Consider the following 25,005-nt stretch of genomic DNA (forward strand, 5'->3'; position numbering starts at 1 on the left):
TTCAACAGCTTTGTAAAATGACTTGCTTTATAACAATATAATTTTATCAGCTTTTCAATCCGGTTTTAAACATATTATTAGTCATGGCCATTATGTCATTCAGAGTTCATTTATAGTTTACTCTACTTGCTAGCACTTGAAAAAAGAGAGAGAGAGAAAAAAATAGGCTCTATATCATACTATTGATTCTAGATTTGTCAGTGTACATGCCGTAATGTATAGTACACAAGCATTTTATGTATGGAGTAATAGAACAATAGCAGCACTGTATGATTTTGGTATCTGTGTCATCGTTCGTATACTGTACTCATATCGGTCTAATATAATTTATTTTGTAATTCAGTCTAAAATTTTAATCTAATATTAAAGAAACACTACTATAACTGTAACTTGGGTTATGATGTTAGCTAGTTTATGCTTCTACTTGAAATTATGCCTTATTACACATAATTTGTTTTGCAATCATGCAATATTGGCAATACGACTACCAATAGTACCTAAACTCGCTATAAGTAACACATTTTATAATCTTATTTAAAACAAATTCAAATTTGATATCATGGAGTCAGTATGATGTAAAACTTTTATACTAGTGATTTATTAACTTTATGAGTTAATCCTAAGTATATAAATGATTTCGACATTTAATTTCTCACTTAGATCTAGCAACATCATATTTATCAATTCCAGATTTAAAAGATTACCGTACACGTAATATTTATCTAAATTTCCCTTATCAGACGGTAGACAAGTTTGTTGGGACAAAACATAATAACAAAAGCTATAGTAAAACAAGATATAACCATAAATGGTCTATAATTGAAAAACAGTATATCTTCTTCATATTAATCTGTATTCTTCGCGCCGAAATAGGATATTCTATAAATTCAACGTTATTCCTTTTAATTTTCTGCCATACCTATCATTTTAGATGAAGGGAATATTAGGCTAATATAAATTACTCGTACTTCTAATGTTAAATCAAAAATAATAAAAATTTTGTAAGACCTCCTATTACATTTTGTTAAGAAATAGCGTAAATTGAGAATCACTTATATATCCACAAAGATCGACCTTATGAATGTGATCTAATCAACAAAAGGAATATCAAACACTTACGTTAATAATCCTTTCTGGATTTCCTCGACTTTACCAGGATTACAGCAAACTACGCAGCTAGAACGTTGACAGTCGAATAATGACGTAAAATAAATATCCAATCGATCAGTCTACCACAGATTACAGAGATCTAGTAAAATATTGAATATATTATAAAGGCAACTATTAAGACATAATAAGTTAAGATGCATATTATAGCCAAGCAACCTCCTCAGCAGCAGATGAAGCGGTCTCTTCACGTTCGATTATTTCGAATATCACGCTACTCTTTGCAGATTCAATTTGAACTTCATCAAATTCACTTCTTCCATCCACGTAACTTTCCTGTAATACAAATCCGTTTAGAAAATATAGCAACCCTTGTAATGTAATTAGACCTCTATTTTCGAGCTTGATTGCTAAAAGTTTGATAAATCTGCTTAGTTTAAATACTAGATACTTATAACGAGTTCAAAGAGAATTCAAGCTAGGCTAAAAATATTTGTAACGTCAGTCATATCTTACTATAGTTTTGACAGTAATTTCTGTGCAAGATACCTACCACGATAGTTTTAGCTTCTCTATATGCATTCACGAGCTGCGTCGATTTAAACAGCTTAAGATATAAAAGCCCGTGTTCCACAGAATAATGCATGCTGTTTAAGAATCAAATAAAGTATGCTTGAGTGTTAATTACTTTACATTTTTAGTGTGTGATAAAATGTAACTGCGTACAAAACTGAAATTAAGTATTGAACGTTGCACCTGTAGTGATATGATAATCCTAAACCTCTGATCTGTCGCCACATGGGACCCTGCAAAAAATGAAGTCTCAATTATGCTACAAGGCCTGTCATTGTCGCTAAAAATTTTTACAAATATCAAATGAGATCATTACCTCCAGAGCAATTAGATACTCGATAAATACCATCAATGGAGCGCAATCAGGATGATTATAATCGTTAACGCACGGAGAATTTTGTATGAGAAACGAAGATTCAACCGATGATACACCAACGATAATATTAGACAGTGTTGGCGAAAATGTGCGATATTTACTACTATATTCAGGGACTATCAATCTAAAATTATGTTGGGTTAAGAAATCGTTTAGATTCAGATAAACGAAATAGGTGGTCATTCAATGAAGATAGCCTTTACCTTTTCTCAGATGGAATGCTGAATGAAGATGGAACAAAGTTAGAAAATAAAGAAGCCACAGAGATCTTAGGCAGTCGATGCAAATCACAAGTTATATGAATAAAAACATTCGATGGGTCAAAAAGGATTCTTCGAAGCTTTTCTAATTTTTCGATGACCTTTTAAAAGTATTGATAATTTAGTTATCACCTGGCTAAACTTATTAAAAAGGCTACTATATAATCTAGCCTATGCATTCTTACTATAGCAGGAGCAGTATTGATATCGGTTAGAACTTCCTTTAAGAATTTACTTTGTCTAATCATATTGTACTGATACTGATTGCATTCTAATAAAAATAATAAATTAGATTCAACTTGATAAATCACAGCATCCGTATAAGATATAACAAGTACAGAAAGAACGAATCACTTATTGAGTAATTAACCTTTGTTGAATATTACGTCTTTCATTAATGCTTGCGCTACTTTGCCACCACTCCGTTTCATCCTTTTGATGTAAGTAATATGATAAAAAATCAATTATTACTTAGTATTGTAAAAGTACAGTGATGAAAAACAATCAATGAGAAGTAAGTTATCCAATGAAACCTTGCGATGTCTTTTTTAATTTTGGTGCCAACACTTTTCAATCGCTCTGCAGTGATTTGTGATCTGTATACCAGTTCATGCATCCACTTTACGCAACGGTCATACTTAGCAGCATCGGCCTGGCAATTAATAACACACGCAGGCAAAAAATCTCACATTAATATTGCTAAAACAACAAGCCTACAGCTCAAGACTGGAAAGTCATACTTTTAACGTGATAACAGCTGCCTGAGCAAAGGAGCCGCAACCTAGTCTACTTCCATTGAACCCCAAAGTTTGATCCATAGATATGATGTCATTGTGTAGTTGTTTAATAACTTCTTCATAAGGTATAACCTCTACAAATTTTTAACGATTAAAGTTGCTGATATTTTACATTGCTATACTCTACTCATATTTCCAATATTCTATTAATTTTATATACCTTCGCCTCTCAATACAGGAGACTCAAATATGACTTCCAGCAGCAACGATAGATATGGTTTTAGTTCCGTTCCTATAATGGATGTATTTCCAAGAAGTGAAACCTACGCATAAAGATATGCGTTTATGATATTTCGAAAATTAGAAATTGCAGCTAAATATGCTAGTAGTAGATCGTAAAAAATTTAAACGAAAGGCAATAGTCATTCACACTTACGGTGAAAAAACGCGTACGAATACAATCTAATTGCATTGGCAAAGGCACTTCGCCAATATTAAATTTCGTAGCTATGTCCGCAGTATCGCTATCCATATTTTCACAATTAGAGAAAGTGAGAACTGGATGAAAGTTAATACTTTCAATATTTGGGACATCAAAACTACGAATTAGATCATCAGGTGGATCGACCTATGTTAACAAAATCGAAAATATTTTAGGCTAGATTAAAATACTAAACGCAGCCACTAACTTTCTTTTTAAGGTGTTAAACGAGATTCGTACATCATTGTCATCAACCGCCTTATCTAATCGTGCTCCTAATTTTTCCAAACGGTCGCTACCTAATTCTTTTATTTGTTTTTCAACTCTTTGCTTTTCATTAGTAGTCATCTGCTTGCCAAGATCTTTACTTGGTTGGGCAACAATCTATAGATATACAGTATAGGGTCGATAATGAAAATTTATATCACACTCAAATATAAAAAGAGTAATTGACAATGACCGCAACAAAACATAAACATACAGTCACTGATGGGGATGATATTAAGTATTTATTCATAAAATTAAGCCAAAACTTGGTTGGTTCTTTCTTCAGTTTGTCCAAGTATTCAATTTCGTCCACTTTTTTGCGTAGCTAAGTTATGTTTTCGAGTATTTGCGATATAATAAATTAGGTGAGTTTAACAGTGGGTTAAAATTTTTTATCCTATACATCACAATTGTACTTGTTTATGGATAGACGAATGAAAATTTTTTCCGTAATCTTGCATTTTAGTTACGTTAAATTACGGTAATCAAAGGATTTAGGTCTCAATTGTTTTCATAAAGTTGATACCTACATCGTCTATCGACTTAGAGTATAAAAAGTCGGCAATGCAGTATCCAGCAATGGCGTTATGTGGGCTATCTTCCAACTTAAATATACATAAATATAAAACTTTTAGTCTCATTGACAAATTCCTAGTACATTCCATGATAGGCATATTAAAAATACGATTTACTAAAATATGTTTTGCATTATAAATACGTACGCTATCCTCGTATTCTAAAACACTAGTGGAAATTATAGACTGGAGGCGTGTCATATCGATAGGTTCTTGTCCAGTAGCAATTTTATTTATGATCTCATCCATTCTGTTTTAAAAAATGGCATAATTAGCATCCAAAGACAAACGAATTTAGAAATTGTATTTCAAAGGAAAACAATCGAAGATTAATACTTTGGTTTAACATCATTTAAGACACCAGTAGGTACGTTTTTGAAGTGTAGGTGGATACAAGATTCGGAATTTTCGTGAAAACCAAAACCAATCTAGAAAATGGAAAAGTCACGAAGCGATCTTACATTGCTAGGTAGTGTTAGAATCTATAAGTCTACTTTAAGGTGTACGTATTTAGCTCTTACATCGTTGCAATACGGTTCGTCAATTTCAACCATATCACGCTGCAAAGGAGCAACTGGAGTATCGGTCAAATACTTGAAAAGAATACCTATGGTAACCATATTATGGTAATCCTAAAAAATAATAGTGGATGCTAATCAGTGAGCATCCAGTTTACGATATGAATCGTAGATTAACAATCACCCATTTTTGCTTTTTAATCTACGTTTCACTAACATTAGCCGAACAACCACGCCATCCATGAATAACTAAACCGACGCTATCGTCGTCATTTGGAAATTGAATGTTACGATACACTGAGGATGAGATAGGAGGTACAGGTGATTGCCACGGTCTATCAAAGGTAGGTAATTTGCCCTATGAAACGATATGATTGTCATCAATTTGCTAAATTAATTACCTTACATGACGTCAACATAATCATATCCATTAATAATAGAAAGTAGCAAAAAAATACCATCTGCAAGATACGCTTTTCGAATGATTCCAATTTTTGAAAGACATCTTGAGGTTTAATTTGTCCGGTTATAATAAGGCCTAAATTATCTGGACGATAGAAGGAGCGATGATAGTCGCAAACCTAAGACGAAATATATTAAAAGAACAATACGTTTCAATCTTAATGGAGGTATTAAAGGGATATTTAAATTCGACATTCAGTTATTAAGATAATCAACAAAAGATAAGTTGGAGAACCTTTTGATGCGATGTAGAAGACCTTAAATTCTCTAATATTCCACCAGTTTCCGACTTTTGTTCGAAAATAGAATGAATACCGTATTTTTTATAGATTTGCTTATGACATATCGACAAAAGAAACCGCAACTAAGAAATAATTAACGCAGCAATAGCAGTTTCCCTACCTTATAACCGCAATGGCCAGGATACATATCTCTTGCAAAAGCAAGACGAGCACGACTCTCGCCAGTATTTTCCCGAGCCTGCATCTCGCAATATACTACTCCAGCATCATCGCCATCATTAGTTATGTGATGAACTTCAGTGATATAGCTCGACTCCTAAATGATACACATTTAATACTGTTGTTACATAAGTTAATGGTGCTATCGACATTACTTGAAGATAAAATTTTATTTTTATTTTTATTGGTTCGTACAGGTTTTAATGTGAGTGAAGACATTTGGTCCATAGTATACATACACTGTTAGAAATCAAAATGTATAATTCATTTCTATATTTATAAATAACATACCGTTAACGTGGGATATAATACATGATCCAGATAGACGTTCAAAAGATTTAAAAATCCTTCACTGCCTGCAGTTGTAACGGTATAGCAAGTATGATCGGTATCCGTCCATGCGTTAGTACCTTGTGCAAAACATCGATTTGCAATTAAGTCTAGTACACCCTGAAAACAACATGGTCAAATATGATAGTAGTTAGTTGTTAACACACAACGATATTGTAGAATGTACATCATCACTTCGGTAGCAGTTAGCTATATATACTGTCGCATGTAGAAATAAAAATGTTTCCTCCAAAATACTAGGCAAAAGTGCTATACTTGTCGAGAAGTCCTTGACTGGTATCAAGAATTGTAGGTTAAGAACGTATTGATAATAAATTAAGGCAAGCAAATACAGTTCTTGTCTTCATAATGATATTAATGTACAGTATGAACACCTACTAGTAAGCTAAAACTTTGATAATAATATGAAGATCTTGCTGATATACATGATAACAAATATCGCTGTGTAAAGGGTAAAAGCTGTCCGAATTTTGGATAGCTTGAAGTCTTACCTTGTATGGGTAAGTTTTGCTACCCATGAATACCAGATGTTCCAATGTATGTGGTAGTCCATCGTCATCATGAGCTTCCGTTGCTGCAATAAGATAGCGTTGCTGCATTAATTTGAGTTCACTTAAAATTGGCATAGCAATGAGTATTGAGTGTGAAGCAAAAAAGTTTAATCTTTACAGTACAAGATTATCCACAGTACATTTACACTTTGTAAGTTGTAGGATATGTTGTAATTGATCAGTCCTTCGAAATTTCTCTCCTGAGACTCGGTATTGTAACTTGCAATGGAATGTTCAAATAACAGTCCCAATGTCTACACTTTAAATGTTATAAAGTACATATATCATTGCTTCATTGACTGTCAGTATGAACTAATCCAATGCAAACTCTCCAAAAGGAAATTTCAATTTAGTTTGTATGATTGACCAGTAAAGCCAATGATCGATGGTTGGGTTTATTGACCAGTTATCTTATGAAATTTTCTGTAGCTCAATAGATGTTGGTTTAAACTTCATAATAAATTACTAGCTACAACTACTACTCAATAAGTATAAGAATAAGTTCTTTTGCGTAGCCTACAGAGAGTGAAAGTTCTCCTACTCTCCATCAACTATTATTGATACTGTAGAGTGTTAGTAGTACAGTACTCCTATACGAGACTATCAACAGAGCGTGGAAACTAATTGTGTCCTGATATCCTTCTTTACCAGCGCTAGCCTGCCTAAACAGATAGAACAGTAATTACACCTTCAGCAGAGGAATTCTCACTTGCATACAAAGAATATCTATGCCTTCTTATTAACTGTTCAATGCTAATTTTTGTCATACTCTTGATTAAATCAATCAATCTGGATGATGAATTCACGATCGATTGAACTGTGCTAAAGGGAGAATGAAAATGAAGCAAATGACCCATGTTATTTCCTCTTGCCCCATTAAGGCTAGACGAATAAAGACGAATAGTCTAGCTATTTTACCAGAAGTATTGGTAACGCTGATCTCAAGCCAATAGAACTAGCAATAAGAATATCAGCAGGGAGAATGATTTATTCAATGTTTCAGTTCTGTCGTGAGTGCAAGTAGTGCAACATGTTCTCCATGCAATGCATACATAAGTCAAATAAGTGTTAGTATTACCTAAACAAAAGTATCCATTTACTAGTGGACCATCCACTTCAGCAATATATAGAATGACTCCAGTTAGTTTGGATTTGTACTTATGTATTGGAATTTGATTGTTGATTCGAAAGCTTGAAAGTAGTTGATAGTTCTTTTCCGCCATTTTCAGTCTAGGATAACAGTCTTACTTCCTACAGCACTGCGACTGCCTGAGGCTATTCGCAGCGATTGGTTGAATCTGGCTTGAGCGATACAGTACAGTATGATGCTTACTCAATACCATACCGTAGATAGTCGACAGTATTGTATTGGGGCAAGACACAAGGTAGTGATGGCGTGTGCAAAAAGTACTATATTGTGCACTGGACAGTACAGCAAAGCCATATTGTACATTAGAAGTCCATGGACAATTCAGGACGAATCCTTGATTTAATCGATGGACATGTTGCTAGGGCAGCCTTGTCCATTTTCCCAATGGACAAGCAGAAAAAGGATACGACAAGTCATGGACTACTAGAAAAGTAATTTTAACTTTTCTAGTAGTCCATGGACATTGGACAAGTCGATAGCCAATGGAAAGATGTCCATCATTCGATGATATGGCAGCCTGCCAGCTGTTTTGAAAGGATGGATGATGGTCGATCATCTCATCATATCGCCTAGACCATATTCAGAGAGGCGCTGCAATCAATCACTTCTGGATCGACCTTGCTGACATCGATTGGCTGCTACATATATAGCATGCTATCTAATCATATTATACAGTATTTTAATATGATATGCATGAATTCAAAGCTGATATACAGTGCTGTACAGTATATTGAACAACATTCATTTCTTAAAGGTATAAATTTACAATATTCTACGTAAACGCAGATATTCTCAATTTGTAAAGATCGGAATACAACGAGATCATCCCTACTCACAGTTTACTATATTGCATATGGAAATCATTGATGGGATAGTGATCAGTTTCATTTAGCTGGCACATTTTATCACGTTTTCAACTTACTATTTCGGAATAGAATACTGTATAATGTATATTCCCATGCTACGCACTGCCCTAGCGCTGCATTGCACAAACAAAACCAAACTATCAGCTTTCCCAAACCTAGAAATCATATTATACAGTATTTTAATATGATATGCATGAATTTAAAGCTGATAGACAGTGATGTACAGTATATTGAACAGCATTCATTTGTAAAAGTTGTAAATTTACAATATTCTCAATTTGTAAAGATCGGAATACAATGAGATCATCCCTACTCACAGTTTACTATATTGCATATGGAAATCATTTTTGGGATAGTGATCAGTTTCATTTAGCTGGCGTATTTTATCACGTTTTCAACTTACTATTTCGGAATAGAATACTGTATAATGTATATTCCCATGCTACGCACTGCCCTAGCGCTGCATTGCACAAACAAAACCAAATTATCAGCTTTCCCAAACCTAGAAATCTAGAATAGAATATACTGTATCGGGATTGAGCCAACCCGGTTTCATCTGTAATTTAAGCGGCAGATTTTAAACTTCACTTGTCTATGTATCTTATTGAGTTATTACAATTGTAGAATATTCGTACGAGTATATATCAATAATTCAGCAAAATAATCAGTTGCATCATCAATCCGCACCTCAATATCATGGCTCAATAGGTATGCATTGCTATTACGCCAACGATAGAAATAGGAATACCATAGTATCGAAAGGCAATGTTAGAATTTCATATTTACCATAAGTCATTTGAATCTTGCTAGTTGTATGTGCTAATTTGCTATGCCACAATCATTGACGTGTCTTGCGCAATTATACCACACACTACAGTGTATCTCAAATGAAATGATCTATTGAGACAGCATGCACAAATGTTTCAAAATACAACAGAACTACAAAAAATAATCTACAGTGTATCTCAAATGAAATGATCTATTGAGACAGCATGTACAAATGTTTCAAAATAGAGCAGAACTACAGACAATAATCTACAGTGTATCTCAAATGAAATGATCTATTTTGACAGCATGCACAAATGTTTCAAAATAGAACAGAACTACAGACAATAATCTACAGTGTATCTCAAATGAAATGATCTATTGAGACAGCATGCACAAATGTTTCAAAATAGAACAGAACTACAGAAAATAATCTACAGTGTATCTCAAATGAAATGATCTATTTTGACAGCATTGTTACAGTGTTAAATACTGTATTACAGTAGAAATAACTATGTTAGGATAATTCTGTTAGACTATCCTTATTTAGTTAACTTCTAATTTAGATATACTGTATTTTAATATAGCACTGACTTTTTATGACAGTGACACTTATACACATACTGAAATTATAATAGTTATAATAGGGAATGCAAATCATCTGCTTACAGTTCGAATCATTGTGATTGTAATTTACTTATGATAGACTGTAAATTATCATGGAAATGTTCCGTGATAGGACATATCGTAATCTGACTATTCTGTATTAGTTATTACATGTCTATGTTCGTAAATACTGTTGTCTGCATTAAGAGAGCAGTAGCTAAAATTAATATCTAATTCAGTAAATGATTCTAATGTTAATTGTATTAACTATGACTCATGAACTATTGAGGAATAGTATATAAATGCAGTATATCGTGAAATAAAGAAGAATTTCTCCAACTTAGTGTTTAACGTAAAATACGAGGCGTTTAAGTCTTTGTGTAGTCTGCTAGTAGAGCAAAAGTGCTCGTGATAGTGCAGATATCGTTCCTTGATACGTAGTTCAAGGAATTGACTTATTGATCGTAGATTACGTTATCTTGTTGCAAAGCTGTTTTGTGACAAGCATGTACAAATGTTTCAAAATAGAACAGAACTACAGACAATAATCTACAGTGTATCTCAAATGAAATGATCTATTTTGACAGCATGCACAAATGTTTCAAAATAGAACAGAACTACAGACAATAATCTACAGTGTATCTCAAATGAAATGATCTATTGAGACAGCATGCGCAAATGTTTCAAAATACAACAGAACTACAAAAAATAATCTACCGTGTATCTCGAATGAAATGATCTATTTTGATAGCGTGCACAAATGTTTCAAAATACGACGGAACTACAGAAAATATTCTAAATTTGCAGATGTTCAATTGACCTTTGTGAGTACATTAGTTGTAGCAGTCTAGCACTATCGTATAATGTGTACATCAGGACTAAACTCAGCAGTATTACATTGCGATTGACTGATTGAGACAGGTTGCTAAATGAAAAAAATAATTAAAGCTCATCGAAATACAGTAAGTAGATAAGTTTCTTGTTTTATCACTCTACTTAATAATAACAGTGATCAGTGTCACTACAGTTTGTTGGAGAAGCACTACCTGAATCAGTTTCATGTCCATTGATTAATAGACAATTTATGCTACAGTAGTGCACTGGCTGCACCATGTGCTGCCATAAACTACTAGGCCGTAGTACTGTATTACAAAATGGTATGACCACAGTCTTTCGATTTATGCTATGACATTATTACTGTGATCCCTACTTCGTAAAATGAAGTTTTGCAATTTGTAAATCTACTGTGGATTGTATGTAAAACGAAATGGTCCAACTGTTGATGTCGGCCAATCCTTGGAATTGTATTCAAATGGTAAGTTTTATTTTACTTTTCTATCACCCTATGCAGCGGAAATTTCTGTCATATAGGGATATATACCCGTCTACGGTGTACTGTACACCTACTTGTATACGGTACATATAAGCGTATATCATGATGTGAAGTTGCAGATATTTAAGAAATCGATATCCATTTTGTTCTTTCTGTGTCTGTATGACTCTAAAAGCAATAATCATTGAACAATTCCATTATTAACGGGTTATAGAAACATTTGACGACGAATTCTCGTCAATCAACTCATTCTGTTTCGTTTGGTATTAAAATTTAAAATTTATAAAATTTATTACGGAAAGAACCAATTTTTGATGCATTTGCTTTTACATAAATCACTCCCAATTTCACTAGTCACACCTAGTTACACCAGTGCTGTACAGTATGACTCTAAAAGTAATAATCATTGAACAATTCTATTATTAACGAGTCATAGAAACATTTGACGACAAATTCTCGTCAATCAACTCATTCTGTTTCGTTTAGTATTAAAGGTAAAATTTCAAATTGATTACAGGAAGAACCAATTTTTGATGCATTTGCTTTTACATAAATCACCCCCAATTTCACTAGTCACACCTAGTTACACCAGTGCTGTACAGTATGACTCTAAAAGTAATAATCATTGAACAATTCCATTATTAACGGGTTATAGAAACATTTGACGACAAATTCTCGTCAATCAACTCATTCTGTTTCGTTTAGTATTAAAATTTCAAATTGATTACAGAAAGAATCAATTTTTGATGCATTTGCTTTTACAAAAATTACCCCCAATTTCACTAGTCACACCTAGTTACACCAGTGCTGTACAGTAGTGGGTAAAACTTGGAACTCAAGGTTTTTTCCCGTGCTAAAGCTTATTGACTCCTTTCTAATGAAGCTAAGAAACACCATGGACTACTGGAAAAAATAGCAGAAAAAATTTTCTAGTAGACCATGAAAAAATACCAGGAAAGCTTGGTGGAAATGAGCTAAGAAGTAATTACAGTCCAGTACTGTACAGTGCGACGAAATGGTTGAGTTTGCACTGTAAATACTGTACAGTATTGTACAGTACTGTACTGTCCACTGTCCACTGTCCAGTCAACAGTTACCTAGAGATAAGAAGTAACAGTATACGTACTGTACTGTACAGTACTGTGCGAGGAAATGGTTGAGTTTGCACTGTAAAGACTGTACTGTACTGTCCACTGTCCACTGTCCAGCCAACAGTTACCTAGAGACAGCGGACCTTCAACCTAGTTACTGTACGCACAAGTAGCGACAGGCGTTACGCGTCGCAGACATTCAGGACCGTCTTGACTACCATGATTGCCGAGATGCGCAGAGACTGCAGAGATTGATAGGGCGGTAGAGGTGAAGAGTTCTTCTTTTACCATCGCTAGCGAATGAGCAATGGTACAGCAAGCGTCCTATCACTAGCACTAGTATGCCTACAGTGAGCAATAGTGCAATAATCTAATGATGGCAGACCTATTCAAAGAATGGAGGACACCCATTTTACCTCGATGCTATTAGGCAAGGACTTGTCAAAAGGCAACTTGCTCTTACAAGTCACTGTCCTAACCAGACAGTATAGACTGGTGAAATCAGCGCCACTCAACTACTGTATTACCACTGTGGTGGATGACACTGTACACAGTGTACAGTACTGTACGGGTAGCCGTGCCGACGAGTGGTGACCATAGGGAAAGCAACGTTGCAAAATGCAACTCACTCGCAAGCCGAGTGACACCTACCTACCAATGGTACCTATGGATACACAGGGACCGGGAGGTACCGCAACAGGGTACGTGTGTGGCAACTCACTCGCAAGCCGAGTGACCTACCTACCAATGGTACCTATGAATACACAGGGACGGGGAGGTACCGCAATAGGGTACGTGTGTGGCAACTCACTCGAAAGTCGAGTGACCTACCTACCAATGGTACCTATGAATACACAGGGACGGGGAGGTACCGCAATAGGGTACGTGTGTGGCAACTCACTCGCAAGCCGAGTGACCTACCTACCAATGGTACCTATGAATACACAGGGACGGGGAGGTACCGCAATACGGTACGTCAGTCGACAGACGGAACTTTTGAAATCACTGGCCGATTTCAATGAAATCTTTTTTTTCACAGTCTTCTCCATTTTTTCATGAAATTCATTTTATAACCCTGAACCCTGTATATATCTTTGCCAGGAAAACATTTCTCCAAGTATTTTTGGTATTATTGACCCTTGATATCCATTTCTCGCCTCGTTCTTTACATTATTTCACTGAAAAATCGCTTTCCTAGCCACTCATTTTGTTATTGCTTTGGCCATTTTCTTGTTGGTTCAAAGAATACAGTAAAAGTAGGAAAACACCATTTTTTTCTTTCAATTCAACTCAACGTGCCAAGATATTATCCACTACAAGTTCAATCGATCACAGGTATTACTCTCTACAAAATGAGATGACCTCTACCTTGGATCACTTTTAGCCCTAATAGGAGTATCTAAGTTGTTTATAACCCTAATTATAACCATTTTATTTAGACGAATTCAAATTGTACATACGCGCACATTTCCCCTTCAATGACGATGGAACAAGATCCTAATGCTGTAAATTGTGTACGTCCAGATATGGGCTACAATTGGCTAGGCAATTATGTTATTGAAAAAAAGATTGGCCAAGGACAATTTAGTGTTGTCTATAAAGCACGATGCTTGCTAGATAATTCACTAGTAGCTTTAAAAAAGGTTCAGGTAAGATTCATCATAATCCATTCGTTCCTTCTGCGCGTCGAATTGTAGCGTATCATCTCTGCTTGCACATTTGTCAACAAGTAACGGTCTGCCGTGCTCATTTTGGATGTTCTTTCATTCAAATTCTTGACCAATGCCACCTTCGTACTGCTCTTGATAGCATTTGATACAGTGCAATCTACCTTGTTTAAAATCGGTTAACCAATTTTTAATTTTCTTCCATTTTTACACCAAAGAAAGGGAATGGGTAGGACCTGATTGAAATACAGTACATGCGTACCCTAAGTAAATACCGGTTCAACCCCAAAATAAACGTTCTGTTGCTTTTTTCCCCTTTCCTTCTCCAACTCGATCACTCCTCTCGATTTTGTTATACGTCGTGATTGATGATGGAGAAGAAATCAATCCATGTAGTTGGACAACATTCTTTTCTTACTGGCGAAATAGTTTTGCATTGCAGTATTACGAAATTGCTTAACTACATTTGTTGTCCACATCAGCAGTTTAATTGATTTACTGTGATACCTTGACTTCGGTCATATGTCTTTTAATCGGACTGCAAGACAAAGCCTTATCATAAGATAGTTTTATTTGATATCTGTATATGGACTCAGCGAACTTCCTAGTTACTTTTTCTTTCTTTCTTTAAATACACGACAACTAAATCATTGAATCTTCTTTAACCTAACCTTCATGATCATTCCATTTTATAATTTCAAATGAATTACTTTACTTTCCATTACAATGTTTTGCTGAAAATCAACTTTTGCACTTTCAATGACTTAATAATCTACAGTTAGCATTGATCATCACTCACAATTTTATATTACCACATCCAATCAATTGTTTTCGACTAGACCTGAGAAAGACTCCGTGACTACTTTCTGTTCAAACGGAGCATTCCTTTACTCGTAATAATGAAAACTTCGATCTATGTTCCACCGGAGTAATCATTCTGAATACACCAGACATTTATCCTGTATATCAATCCATTCTACTGTATTATTTTGGAAATTTTTTCCATAGCTGATTGTGATGGTTTCTACCTACTGCCAACCAATGATCGCACATTCTCTACCATGATTTTTGATACAGTACCATTTAAAAATGAAATCAAGTAGAATCATTCTAACTAGAGTTAACATCTTTTATCTTGTGCCATGTTTTGGCTTCTAACGAATGTATCCGTATTACTGTAATCAATCTTGATGTTGCCATTGTATCAACTCTTGTAAGATCACAGTAAAAAAAGTCAAGACAACTACTTTGGGCGTCATATAAATTCCCATCAAGTAGTGTAATTAAGTATATTATGTACTGTGTATCCTCATATACAAAAGCGTATCGATCCATGACACAAGTTAAATTAATTATCCATTTTATTATAATACCGCTAGATATTTGAAATGATGGACGCTAAAGCGCGTCAAGATTGTCTCAAAGAAATAGACTTGTTGAAGGTAAGTTGTGAATAATATTATTTTAACTCTATTACCATTAATTATCTGCTTACATTTCCATGATTTGCGCTTAAAATTCACACTCTTTCACGCTACCCGTGTTATGTTAAAACCGGAAAAATATCTAGGCCTTTTAGATATGACTGTAGTATAGACTTTATTAACAGATTGATAATACAGTCTTACTGCGAATTTTATTCTTATTGTAGGACAACGCCTACAATAGTATTGTAGAATTCGTCAATTCGTTAATGCTAATCAACGTTATGTTATACTACCTTCTTTTTTTAATATGTCCTAACTAATAATAATTGATTATATAGCATGATATTCTTTTCGTACATGTAAATGTCCCTGATTGTAATGAAATACTTAGATAGGACTGCTTATAATGCTGCTATAGCAGCAAGTCATCATAAAAGTACAAAGTTGTACCTTACAACAATTTTAGTTAGGAAGAACGACATAGACATCCAAGATTTATTTCTTTTATGTTGTTTTTATATATTTCCCTAATTATTGTAATATTGTCAAAAGTTTCATGGTCTTTTCTTAGTATGTATGCGACACCTTAATTGTAATTAGCCTTGTTATCCGTTAATGACAATAAAAATAAATTCATCGTTCTGTAATTAACCTGAAAAAAAGATAACACTTTATAAGATTGTTTAGTTAACTTAAATTTAGTTAATTAAAAGGCTAAGTGTTCGCTGATATCTAATCTCCTATACATTTGAAGCACTTTCTAAAATTTATCCACTTTTTTTGCTACATCTATACTCAAAGTCATTGGAGCATCCAAATATTATTAAATATGTGGCATCTTTTATTGAAAATAATGAAGTAAGTTGCGACAAGCTATTTGAAATTAGATCTACTCTGCTGAGGCAAAAATATAAAGAGTGATTGATAAATATACCATCATATGGCTTTTTATTTAAATAGAATTATATCATGAAAATATCTATTACTTGTATAGCATAATTTTTAATAACTCTGTCAATTGACATTTTTCTCTATCTACTGGACATTTTGCAATAATTTTAGCTAAACATTGTTCTAGAATTAGCTGATGCTGGCGATCTATCAAGAATGATCAAGGTTTGCTACCAATAAGTATATCTGGGATATATATATATAGCTTACTCGTAATTTTACCTTTCAAACACATATCATAGACGTATTGCTAGCCCTCATCAGCTTGAAGTTAGAATTTGTATGAATATTAAGTTATTGTTATAATTTCTCATAGTAACAAATTTAACAGGTGTACATTAAAAATGGTGTATCATCCTTAATTCTAAAACCCGGAATTTCAATATGTGTAAAAAGTTGATAGTTCTGCGTTGATCATGTCATCTAGCAAGTGGAGAATGTACTACTCTAATACTTGCATGAGCGAGATTACCTTACTTATTTTAAGATATTGGTAATCTGTTGTAACCGTCCTGAACGTTTTATTTCTGGATATTAATTTTAAAAAAATGTAACTAAATCCTCGTTGCTTATTTCATGCATTAAAGCTTGCGATCGTAAAGTACTATGAACTATCTGTTGCTCTAGTTTCATTTTCACAAATTTGATATACAGCAATGGCATTAATTAAAGTAGTACTTCCGTATAGTATCGTTATGGAAGGTAATGTGTATGCATTCTATACTATCCTCTGCCTTTTTTTCATTTCTAATTGTTGAAATTTCGTCGTGTAATATACGCATATACCAAGATTGTGAATACTAAATTCAATTTTTTAACCTTATTAGTAAGAATATACTGTTAATTTTATACCTTAAATCTTTCGAAACACCAAGATAATAAGTCTTATCTCTGTTTTTATTTTAGCATTTTAAGAAGCAAAGACGGCTTATACCGGAGAAAACTGTTTGGTAAGTTCCAATTATTTTACTAGTCAAATAAAAATTAATCAAGGAAAAACTTTTTGCTGGAGCAGTTGCAATTATCGCAATGATACTTTCGCAAGTTTTATATATGGACTCTCAATCTTCTCGTAGGAAGTACTTCGTACAATTATGCAATGCCCTAGAACATATGCACTCACGTCGCGTTATGCATAGAGGTTAGTAACTCCACAAAGTTTTATGCTAGCTTAATTTATCAGAATTTACGAATCCATACTAGCATGTTAATTAAAAGTATATGTATTATATTTTACAATCTTGACGGACATAGACTCACTTTTATTATATTAATTATAATCTCATTGGATTTAAGCTTTATCAACTAATACCTTTGTAAATTATACCACCTTAAATTCTTAACTAGATATTAAACCTGCTAACGTCTTTATAACTGCAACTGGTATTGTTAAACTGGGAGATCTTGGATTAGGCAGATATTTTAGTTCCAAAACAACTGCTGCCCATTCTTTAGGTGGAAAATTTAGACTGTTTTAAATTAATTGATATTGTTCTATATCGATATAAATTATTTTGAATACTCTATAATGGATGACTATTTTATCTTGATTCTAATAGTGGGGACACCATATTATATGTCACCGGAAAGAATACATGAGACTGGATATAACTTTAAGTCTGATATATGGTCTCTTGGCTGCTTATTGTATGAGGTCAGTATGGTATCTTCAAGCCTTGAGCTAATTTTGAATTATATTTCATACTATAAATAATATTGAGATATTAAAAAAGTAAATAATTTCGTTATGTTTACGTACAGATGGCAGCATTACAATCTCCATTTTATGGCGATAAGATGAATTTATATTCATTATGTAAAAAAATTGAACAATGCGATTACCCTCCGTTGCCTGCTGACTATTACTCGGAAGAGGTAAAATAAAATTGTTTTCTTACAATTACATCCATATTTTTCATTTCTTTCATAAAGTTATGATTTTACTGACTTCTTTAATGTACTATAACAGTTAAGGGGACTTGTCAATGCTTGTATTAATCCCGATCCAGAAAAAAGATGGGATATTACATATGTTAGTAATATTGCTCGCCAAATGAATGCACGTTTCCAGCAACAAGCACCGCTGAAGTAAAGTGGATTCAACAGCTTTGGTCGCAAAGTGACTTAGGATCTCATCGATCTTGTATAGAATTATCATTATTTGAATAAGATTTTAAAATCATTCGTATTCCAATACTTAATTGTAATGGTGACTAAAAAATATTATTGATAATATTCATGTACTACAGATAAAGATGATAAATGCATGACTGCGCATTTAAATATATTGTAACGCTCAGAAAATAGCTATTTTAAATTCTAGGTCTATGTACTTTATCTGTGCATATCTAATCTTAACTTTTATCGTTTGTTATGTATTCCATCTTAGATTTATTATTAAGCAGCTGTTTCTTGATTATAATCGCCGCTTCGAAGCGATCTCAATTTATCATTTTCAGTCAACCTGATTTTGCGTGAATTACGTAGTAATTTTATTTCAAATTCTTATATATAGCCCAAAGCTCCCTTCTTACTAGACAAAAAGATAGAAAGCTGTAATTCTTTCAGTTATCGATGACAAGCTTTAATCACAGAAAAATAGAATAAAGTTCTAGGGCGACCGTAAATCTAATTTTTCCTTTGTTTTTAAACTGGATTCTCCGATGGCAAAAACCTTTCTAATATCATTACGAAATAGATTTCCTTAGCAATAGAAAATTTGCTAATTCACCGTAAAGATTGAACGTACTAAGTCACATCTACAAATACTTACCTATTCGTAAGCTATGAATGGGTGCTACTGCTATTATAGATTGAGGATATTCTTATGTCAAGTAATTTAATAGCTAATGCACTACTATCCCAACATGCATTCATTGAAACATCTTAATTTTATTATAATACCTTGTACGTTACTTTCATTCCAAAATAGTGGCAAATACAAATGCAGTATTAGTAGCAATACCCAATTACTAAATAAATGATATTACGTTAAAATATATTAGGTTATTTTCATCAAGCATATACACATTACAACAACTATAATCGAAATATTTGAACATTTCCATAAATGCTATCATATGAGTAGAAAAGTTACATTGACCCTTCCAAGAAACTATTATAAATTTATATTTCTAATTTTAGCTATTCCATCTGCAATTTCTTTCAAAATTTGTTGATCTTTTACACTTTGCTGAAATTCTCTATAAAAAAAACATGCATTTATCGTATGTTACTTTATAGATACAGATAATACTGAAGACCAATAAAAAAGAAATGCTTACGAAGACGGAGACTTTAATAGTAAAACGATTTGCTTAAGTTTTATCCCTGGTGATATTTCTAGTGCTTCCAGGATATTAAATAAGTATTCTGAAATAGGTAAAGTGATCGCATTAAATTATCTTGATTTTGCTTTCTGTTATTTCATTTGAAACCAACCTATATCTTCAATTAACTGTCTAGCTGCGTGATCAGTTAAAGTGGGTATTTTCATAATGTTCTCGACGTACGTCAGTACAGTTCCTCTAGCAACAGCACCCAACCAGTAGATTGTAGTATCGTTTACGTTTAATGAAGTATCTTCGTTATCTAATTTGAAGATATAGCAATATAATCAATTATCCTAAATTAAAGCATAGTATACTGATGCTATTTAGTTAACCAGAAGTATCCGGGTAAGGCAATTTTCCTTCCTTCAGAGCCATTTCAAGGGAAGGATTATTTTGAGTAGCGAATGGCTCCAGCTGTTGCGGTAAGTTAAGTAAATAATCGCCAATCTAAATTAGATAATTCACATAGATAACAAGATATAAAGTATTTAGCCATTTAATATCTAATGTCTATTCAATAATCAGATTACGAGTATATATATACTTGGGTAATATAACTTGAAGGAGATATAAATGTGGGTAAATCTTCATTAGATACATCAGAAACTTCTTTTTCAGCACTCCAAACCTACGGATATTGGAGTGTATTTAGTAGATAAAAAAATGTAATGGATAACAATCATGAACACAAATGGCACTGTAATAAAATCTTGCCTCCATCATCGGCATGGCTGATAATTGCTGTTGGACTTTGGAGAATATTAAATCGAAAGCAAACAAGTGGCAAGACTCATTTAAATCACAGCATCGTTGACGAACACTTGGCAAGAAAACGAAGTCGTGCCCTTCTGTAATTAAATTAGGGAAATTCTAAGCACAGACCTTGACAGATTTAAGGGCTCATAAAGATTATGTACAATCAGGAATGAGTTTCTTACGTTCGTAAAATGTGATTATAACTAGTCATTATATCTTTTTTGTTTCATACCTTGTTGGCATCTTTCAACTAAATACGACAAGGAAGACATCTCTTCTGAATCGTCATCTACAAGATAGTTGTAATGGACTAAAGTTCTCTGCAAATTTGCGGGTGCCAGTAGTTTGTCCGCCTGATTGTTAATACTTTTCTGTAATCGCGCGCTTAAGCTATTAGATTTAATTATTATATCACCTGCAAATTTTGTAACATAAGCGATAGATTAAATACTGCAGTTATCGAATTTGAAAATATTTAATAAAAACGAACGCATTTTTAAATTATAAAACAAGTAATGAAACATTATCGTACAGTACCGCAAGTTTGAATTAATCGAAAAGCGTTCTGAAAAACTGTCCAGTCATCTTGAAACTCGGTATTTTGACTAGCAGGTGAAGGAGCTGTTATATTTGAAAGGACCCCAATACGACATAAATCGCGTAAATTTTTTACGATATCAAAGTGTTCGTTTAGGTACTTGATGAAATACGTCTGCAAGTGGAGATTTTAACGATTACTATTACACTTAATTTAAGGTATTCACAACTAACATAATCTTACCTCTAATGCACTCCCTAGCCCATAAATACCACAACCCTGAGTTAGATCAAAGCATCTGTTTCTAGCCTGACAGAATTAAATAGAGCAGAGAGTAACAATTAAGCAGGCTTTCACATGACGTTAGCAATCAAAGTTGTCCAATTACTTCAAGAACCGCAAATAAGAAATGTGCGCATATTTATAAGATAGACGGAGCATACATATAACTTAAAAGAATTTTAACTGATATTATGGCTTTAAATGGTTAGAAAATTTTGAGCGAAAACTCATGTTACGCGCATAATACCTCATTCGCCCACGTAAACGCCTTACCAACGTATTCATTAATTCGACTCACTGTGTCAAGAATACCATCTATCTCCTATGCGTAACAAAATATAAGTATATCAATACGCTAGGTCATATAAGAGCCTTAAGGTAATAATTTGTAACTATTATAATATTCTAAATCTGATGAAAACGTACAAAACTTAATGATTTAAGATTAGCCATAAGATTTTCTTTCTCCCAGTCAGAGTATTTCAGTAAAAGTTTTGTAAATGGAGAATGGATAGCTTGTACAAGTTGATTTGTTGTTCTTGGATCATTAACTGTCGTTTTTATAAGTAACGAAATTAGGTTAGATTATTTACATTTTTTGTTGAATCATAGCAAAAAAGGATATGGTAGATAAACCAGTCCTCTCAGTTACATATACAAAGCCCTTATTTCTTACTTTGCTGGTTGCTTAAAGCAGTATCGAGACCTTCAGCAAATCTAAATGTACACTGGTAAAGCGGAACAAAAAATATAAATACTACTGTAGTGATTAATACGTAAGATATGCAGTATTGAATAGTGGTTGTGAATTCATACATTGAAAAACTAGAAAGAGCTAACAAGTACCTTTCTAAAAGCAGTTAGCTGTTCAATTTTCATTACTGGATTAGCAAAGTCGTTGATGTAGTCACTTATGTATTGATATATGGACGGGTCTAAAGCAGATAAACTTTGTGCAAGCACGCTATTAACTAAATCAATTGCATTCGGAAATATCTGTACACACCAAGAAACCTATTAATGAATCACGAATTAGTACAATGTAAGTAATTATCACATAATTAATTTCATATTGGACACCTAAGTAGATATATTATAGAGCGAAATGATAACTGATTCTAATCAATCCAGTACCTCTGCATGCCAGCTCGATAAAACTAAGTCATAAAATTCTTCAAACATTGGTAACGTTTCCATATCTTCTCTAATTAACGCTGACCAGGCATCCTGTAGAACACTTTTACGACAATGATTGTAGTAACGTTCTAAGAAGTTCATGCGATAGATATCCTGAAATATTCTGACATAATCGCGTGTTGCTTCTATGAAAGACAAATTTGCAACGTATTCTCACTTATGGATATTTAGCTGATAAATAATTTGAAAGTAAAAAAATTTTCTAACCTATATCATGATCATTAAAAGCAGCGATGAGTTTCGGCGATACTAAAGCTTCTAATTTATCTTTTAATTTTTCTAACGTTTGTTTACGCTTTTCATAATCCGGTAAGTAGTTAAGAACTTCCTATAATACCAATAAATTAATTACGATATCTCTTATTAAGACGCATTCTGTTTACATATAAATGGGTAAAAAAGTAATAACTTAAGAAACTTTGCTTTTCGTTTCAAACATACAGCATTATTGAAAGTTCTATTTACTACATGTCGTATACTTACAAGGCTGTGTTGCATACTTGTGAGCATACTAGCAATCTGTAAAGAAAACCGTTATTAACTTTTGTATAAACCCATCTCCAAATAAACTTTATTCACCACCAGTCCCAGCAGATACACTGACCGGTTAAGGCTACACTATATCAAGACTCACTTTTAAATACTTACAGCATCAATATCTCCACGCTTACAGATACCATCCACATCTGACACTAAAACGCTCCAATTATCAGCTTCCTGCATATTCAATAAATCCATATTAAAAGATTTTGATATGATAAAAATGCTTTAAATATTGATTCATTAGGTGACGTTATTTACATTATAGCATTACTATTACTATAATACTATAGTTACACACTTGTATGACATTAGAGGCAGCTTGCATCCGAGATTTAATGCTGTCTAATTCAACTAGCATTTTCATGGATTCAGATGTTTCTATCTCCACCTATAAGGGTAATATGCAACAATACCATCATCTCTTAGGGGTTAAAAATAAATAAATCTAATAAAATTTAGCTATTCTTGTATTCGTATAAAACCCTATCATTGTATCAATCAACAAAACTATACGTATATCGTAACTTAGTACATTTCTGCATTAGCAGCTAAAATGGAGTAGTCTACCCGCTTGCAATAGTGAAAAATAGTAATAAAGATACCTTCTCTATATCGTTTTTGACAGAGTTCATCTGATCTTTTAATAAAGTTGTCTCTTTATAGACCCCTTCAATTTCACGTAGAACCCTAAATATGACATCAATTACTAATCCATAAGTAATCAATCGAACATTTATAACGATTCCTACAGCACATTTACAAGCAATCAGCATTAATAGCTGTGTACTACAAGGGTATGTAAATCTTTATCATTAAATATCATAGTGAACATATCGAGCCTATAAACGATGAGTAATACTAATGCATCTCATTTTAAGAGTACGTATGTCATTTGTATACAACAGGAATGAAGAGTAGCATTTGTAAACAGTAACGACAGGTACCTAGGTAGATTTTGAACCATTTGCTGGCTTTCTTCTTCTAATGTATTATTGGCTTCCTGTAGATTAGATAAAGTAAACATTCATCTTTTTAACTATCTTTAAAGCTACTATGACGTTTAGCTGTATAGACGCGTATATATACGATACGTTGTAACACTGTGCTGAAGAAGGAGGTAAATTAAACCTTATTACCTGAATATAAAGTTGTAATTTCATGACTAGAGTTGATGCATGAGCCTGCAAGACAATATAAGTTGATGCAAATTATCAATACTTCATTTATCTACAGTAGTAGTATGTTATCAATCATACTAAATATGTTCCATCATTGTTAGTTGATATTTATTTATTTACATCTAAGGCAACGTTGGGATCTTTATTTGATCGAAGAGCTGCGTTAACCCATTTTTTTACATCGAAATCGCTATCGGAAAATCTGGAGAAATCCTACACAGCAAAAACAAACATTATACAACCTCTCTCTCTCTTTTTCTATAGCTAATGAAAAAATCAGACTAAGACACTTCAATATCGAAAGGAAAATGTTGAAATGGGTAGCCCAACAAATGATTGTACAATCATAGTAAACTATTTATCGTCTTCAAGAGGAAATTACCCCTATCTGCAACTGTTCGACTGTCGCTATGCAAAATTATCGTCGTCGAATGCAGAAACTAAAGTAGAAAATAAGCAATTCCTTTCTAATATGAGTGTAATATCCATACTAGTAGCTGCAAGCTATTGAAAATAAAGCAATATAACGAACGACTAAAATTTTTGAAAGTAATGTCTTACGCATACATGGCATAGCACCATACTGTGACCTAAACGTCATTGC

General features: G+C 33.3%; 3 protein-coding genes across 3 annotated transcripts; 1 reads left to right on the forward strand and 2 right to left on the reverse strand.

Annotated features, from left to right (window-relative positions):
- Positions 1 to 1,311: 1,311 nt before the first annotated feature.
- Positions 1,312 to 7,942, reverse strand: TRIADDRAFT_21141 (uncharacterized protein; the record flags this gene model as incomplete). The annotated part of the gene is made up of 24 exons (XM_002109898.1): positions 1,312 to 1,443; positions 1,661 to 1,754; positions 1,864 to 1,913; positions 1,997 to 2,180; positions 2,260 to 2,417; positions 2,502 to 2,587; positions 2,687 to 2,748; positions 2,850 to 2,968; positions 3,057 to 3,187; positions 3,274 to 3,376; positions 3,490 to 3,681; positions 3,775 to 3,918; positions 4,016 to 4,126; positions 4,332 to 4,406; positions 4,524 to 4,626; positions 4,713 to 4,804; positions 4,898 to 5,008; positions 5,112 to 5,252; positions 5,353 to 5,475; positions 5,592 to 5,645; positions 5,759 to 5,914; positions 6,109 to 6,267; positions 6,660 to 6,742; positions 7,798 to 7,942. 24 exons carry the CDS (start codon positions 7,940 to 7,942, stop codon positions 1,312 to 1,314), a joined length of 2,808 nt encoding a protein of 935 aa, XP_002109934.1.
- Positions 7,943 to 14,014: 6,072 nt separating this feature from the next.
- On the forward strand, positions 14,015 to 18,667 carry TRIADDRAFT_21160 (uncharacterized protein; the record flags this gene model as incomplete). Its single annotated transcript, XM_002109341.1, has 10 exons — positions 14,015 to 14,179; positions 15,577 to 15,639; positions 16,426 to 16,482; positions 16,687 to 16,740; positions 17,482 to 17,525; positions 17,652 to 17,716; positions 17,923 to 18,030; positions 18,135 to 18,229; positions 18,337 to 18,450; positions 18,545 to 18,667. 10 exons carry the CDS (start codon positions 14,015 to 14,017, stop codon positions 18,665 to 18,667), a joined length of 888 nt encoding a protein of 295 aa, XP_002109377.1.
- Positions 18,668 to 18,972: 305 nt separating this feature from the next.
- Positions 18,973 to 24,983, reverse strand: TRIADDRAFT_53345 (uncharacterized protein; the record flags this gene model as incomplete). The annotated part of the gene is made up of 22 exons (XM_002109899.1): positions 18,973 to 19,039; positions 19,860 to 19,947; positions 20,017 to 20,166; positions 20,240 to 20,354; positions 20,452 to 20,535; positions 20,790 to 20,806; positions 20,896 to 21,078; positions 21,201 to 21,375; positions 21,445 to 21,510; positions 21,731 to 21,805; positions 21,910 to 22,034; positions 22,160 to 22,211; positions 22,330 to 22,497; positions 22,618 to 22,805; positions 22,888 to 23,008; positions 23,329 to 23,397; positions 23,522 to 23,611; positions 23,826 to 23,910; positions 24,168 to 24,223; positions 24,360 to 24,404; positions 24,522 to 24,614; positions 24,963 to 24,983. 22 exons carry the CDS (start codon positions 24,981 to 24,983, stop codon positions 18,973 to 18,975), a joined length of 2,133 nt encoding a protein of 710 aa, XP_002109935.1.
- Between the last annotated feature and the right edge of the window lie 22 nt (positions 24,984 to 25,005).

Source organism: Trichoplax adhaerens, genomic scaffold (assembly GCF_000150275.1).
Source record: "Trichoplax adhaerens TRIADscaffold_2 genomic scaffold, whole genome shotgun sequence".
NCBI classification, from domain to species: domain Eukaryota; kingdom Metazoa; phylum Placozoa; class Uniplacotomia; order Trichoplacea; family Trichoplacidae; genus Trichoplax; species Trichoplax adhaerens.